At 40.1% G+C, this 3,716-nt stretch overlaps 1 protein-coding gene across 1 annotated transcript; it reads right to left on the bottom strand.

The window, feature by feature from the left end:
• Window positions 1-1,074: 1,074 nt before the first annotated feature.
• On the bottom strand, window positions 1,075-3,436 carry LOC111382389 (B3 domain-containing protein Os03g0120900-like). Its single transcript, XM_023006346.1, has 2 exons — window positions 2,291-3,436; window positions 1,075-2,052 (listed from the first exon to the last, which is right to left on the bottom strand). The coding sequence occupies exons 1-2, from the start codon at window positions 3,023-3,025 to the stop codon at window positions 1,495-1,497; spliced, it is 1,293 nt and encodes a 430-aa protein (XP_022862114.1). The 5' UTR covers window positions 3,026-3,436; the 3' UTR covers window positions 1,075-1,494.
• Between the last annotated feature and the right edge of the window lie 280 nt (window positions 3,437-3,716).

Here is a 3,716-nt window from a genome sequence, read left to right as displayed (position 1 = left end):
GGGGTTTCAGCTATGAATTCCCCTCAATCAAGTTTACTGAAGATAAAAGTAGTGACGCATAGCACGCAATTGGTCTCCAAAACCAAATAAGTAGCTCCTAAAAGCATAATCAAGGTATGGTAGAAATTGGACCAAGTCCATGCTTCATGAATAGGTTGCACAAAACTTTTTCAGTTGAAGTTGTACATTTCATTCAACTATATACACCATTTGAAGCTTGGAATGGAAGAAAGATGGCTTGGTGACATTTGAAGGAACACAGTGGCTTCAACTCTCTCGACAAATACATTTTTATGTTTAACAATGAGAAGTGAAATCGTATGGAACATGCACCATGGCATCATATATGATGTATGACAAGCAATATTTATAGAGCTTCTGCAATGTAAATACTAGAAACTGTATTAATGTGAATGTGAAACTGGAAACAGACAATTATGTGATTTCTGTTCCATTTTAAGCATATAATTTAACTTGCTAATCACATTTTCACTTCTTTTTTTGGGTAAAATTCTTTTATGGGATACCTAATGCTAAAGAAAATCGCAAGAAAGAACCTAGAGGTTAATCAATATCCACGTTAATCAAGAAGAAAGCAAGCATATAAAGCAAATACCTTCTGCTTTAATATTGATTATCTGTACATAGTAAGTATATAGAATTAACGTGACCATCCCAGGTCTATTATACTAGTGCACCTTTAAATGGAAGAATCACAGGCCTATTGTAACTTTGATGGAAAAACAAGGCCAGTGAAAGAAAGAATGTATTATATAAAAACCAACAATTGTGGAAAAAAGGAAGAGAAAGTAATAAAGAGATGGAAAGAAGGTTGCAGGGATTAATGATGAATGTAAGCAAATTAAGCTAGATGATGTACCTTTTAAAGCTCTGCAACAATTCTGCTGCTGCACCTGCCGGCGTGCCCATCTAAGCAGCGACAACAACAACAAACTACCAAAAGCTAATAAAAAACAAAAGTGATAAAAGATGAAGTAGTTCAATTCTCTGCACATTATGTTAACCAACACAATTTATATAGAGAGAAAATTGAGGAAGAGAGTTTATATCAGCTCAGCCGATGATCCAAAGTAGAATATAAGAATTTAGAGAAAACAACTAAAGAGTAAATATGGCATGGGTACATTCTTAGGATCCATGCCCTACTTAGGGAAAGCATAAAATAACGGGCTTGAAGGATCTACAATGTATCTGTGATTTATCTATGCAATATTATGCCTTTATACACAGACTGAAACTCAAACATTAGCATGTGGAAATTATCTTTCATCTCTGATGAAGCTTCTGTGATGCTGGTGAAATCTCAGCATTCTTAAATAATTGTGTAATGTTCTTCCATGTAATGATGTGACAATATCTCCGAGCGCCACTGCGGTTGGACAATGAAGTTGAGCAATATTGGTAAAGATATATGCCTCTTCTGCAGGATCTTACCTCTTTTGAATCTCAAAATGTGGACATGAATTCTTCAGGTCAGATGTCTAAATCCAAGGACATAGACCCCTTGCCCTTGTTGAGCAGGTCCGATGGCACAGTTTGGGGCCTTGACTGGAGAAAAGAAAATGATCTAGGAAATGAAGAAGAATCAAAAGTGGGAGGCTGAAGTTCCATTGTTGTATGTGTTACACTTGTGGAAGACAAGATATCACATCCATCTGACTCCGAAATGGGACAATCCATGTTCACACCAAACAGTCTGAGTCGCTTTGCTGCAGACTTCCCTTGGACCACCGGCACCGATTCAAACACCATCTGCTCAACCCCAACCCCACCACCCCTTTGCATCTGAACCATTCCGAGCTGATGTGGGGCTAATGCTCCAGTTCCAGTTCCAGTTCCAGCTCCAGGTCCAGCTCCGGCAGCCGATCTAACGTAGACTATCGAGCCAGCCGAACAAGGGTTTCCGGTTATAACGTTAGTACTATAACCGTAAGGTCCATTACCATATCCATATGGATTATTTGGATGAGATTGATGAGTATTGACGTTGGGTTGCATAAAGTGTGAATAATCCCTGGTCAATGGTGGCTCCTGTGAGTGAAAATATAGAGGATTCCACGGGTGAAGAGCCTGTGGAAAGTCCAGGTCCAGCTCCGGCAGCCGATCTAACGTAGACTATCGAGCCAGCCGAACAAGGGTTTCCGGTTATAACGTTAGTACTATAACCGTAAGGTCCATTACCATATCCATATGGATTATTTGGATGAGATTGATGAGTATTGACGTTGGGTTGCATAAAGTGTGAATAATCCCTGGTCAATGGTGGCTCCTGTGAGTGAAAATATAGAGGATTCCACGGGTGAAGAGTCCTGTGGAAAGAGAATTGATGTGGAGCTGAGAGAGAAGGAACAGGAGGAGAAAGGTGAAGAGCATCTGGACGGCGCCTCCAATCAATGAATAATCGATCCTTGCCCAAGTCGCCGACCCCACGCTGAAAAGAGACTGTGTCACCTGCATCAAGCTTCTTTTCCTTAACAAAGCGGCTCCATCCTTTGGTCATTACATAGCTCTGGCTGCTGTTCCAGTAGGAGTACCTGAATCGCCATGGCTTTCCATTTCTATCCTCGAAATTCAACAGAAGTCCTTTCTCATTCGTGGATGAATCTAAGGGGAAATACTTTTCTGCATATTGTTTTGGAATGACTAATCGATTGAGCTTGCCCACATCACTTGGTGTCACTACTTTGTCAAACATATGCTCCCTCTCGATAAAGATGGAGTTTCCAGCCATACTACTGCCTTCTCCTCCTCGGCGAAGAACAATATGATCTTCGGAGTCATTAGTCTCCTCTGCATCTCCATTGTTGTTGGGCGAAGAATCGGGCATGAGCTCAGGTTGAGCACATCTCTGAGATTCCTCAGCTTCTTGCCGGTGGTAGGTGTAAGGTACAACACCTTTTTGCTCAGAAGATGAGGGGAAGAAAGAGTACCGTGATGAAGGATTCATGCCTTCTGAACTCGCTTCTTCTTCATAAAATCCCGGCCTACCTGACATGAAATTCATGATCTGTATGCCTATTTTCCAGTGTCACTTTCTAAACTCAATCTGACAGATCTACTCTAGACAAATGAAGAAGAGCAAAAACTAGGATTTATTCTTCTTGTTATCAAGAAAAAAGAAGAAAAATCTTAATCTTGAATATGTTAGGTAGTAGCTAGGGTTAACAAGAAAACTCACTTTCTTGTTTCAAAAAATTCAAGAATATCGACGCAGTTGAGAGTCGGTGCTTGCTTTGTTATTTGACCAAACACGTAACCATAGGATGGGTACCCCATGGACGGGATGGACGATTCAAAAAAGTCATGGCTAATTGAGTTGATCATCTATTTATTCTTTCTACTCGCTGTTGACCGTTTATTCTTGGTTGATACCTCCTCCCTGGATGCTTCCCATGTCAAGAGATTGAATAATGTTACTTCGTCATACCAAATGCAATGACGGAAGACGCCGTGGCAAGAGATGAATGGATGAAAAAGCTGACTGTATTTAAAGTAATCCACTGATAAAATGTTATGTGATAATATATCGACAGGCCGTGCTATATATACACAAACGTTTTTGAGGGGCGTGTAAATGCCTATGTACAAATAGTAAATTTCATGTGTCAACTATTATGTCGAACTTTCTGTTCATGTAACATGATTGTAAGGGATTTTCATTCAAATAAAAATTATTTGTGTGAGGTAGGGGCCCA

This window comes from Olea europaea, unplaced genomic scaffold (assembly GCF_002742605.1).
Source record: "Olea europaea var. sylvestris unplaced genomic scaffold, O_europaea_v1 scaffold2488, whole genome shotgun sequence".
In the NCBI taxonomy this organism is placed as follows: domain Eukaryota; kingdom Viridiplantae; phylum Streptophyta; class Magnoliopsida; order Lamiales; family Oleaceae; genus Olea; species Olea europaea.
This window is presented reverse-complemented; position numbering and strand designations above follow the sequence as displayed.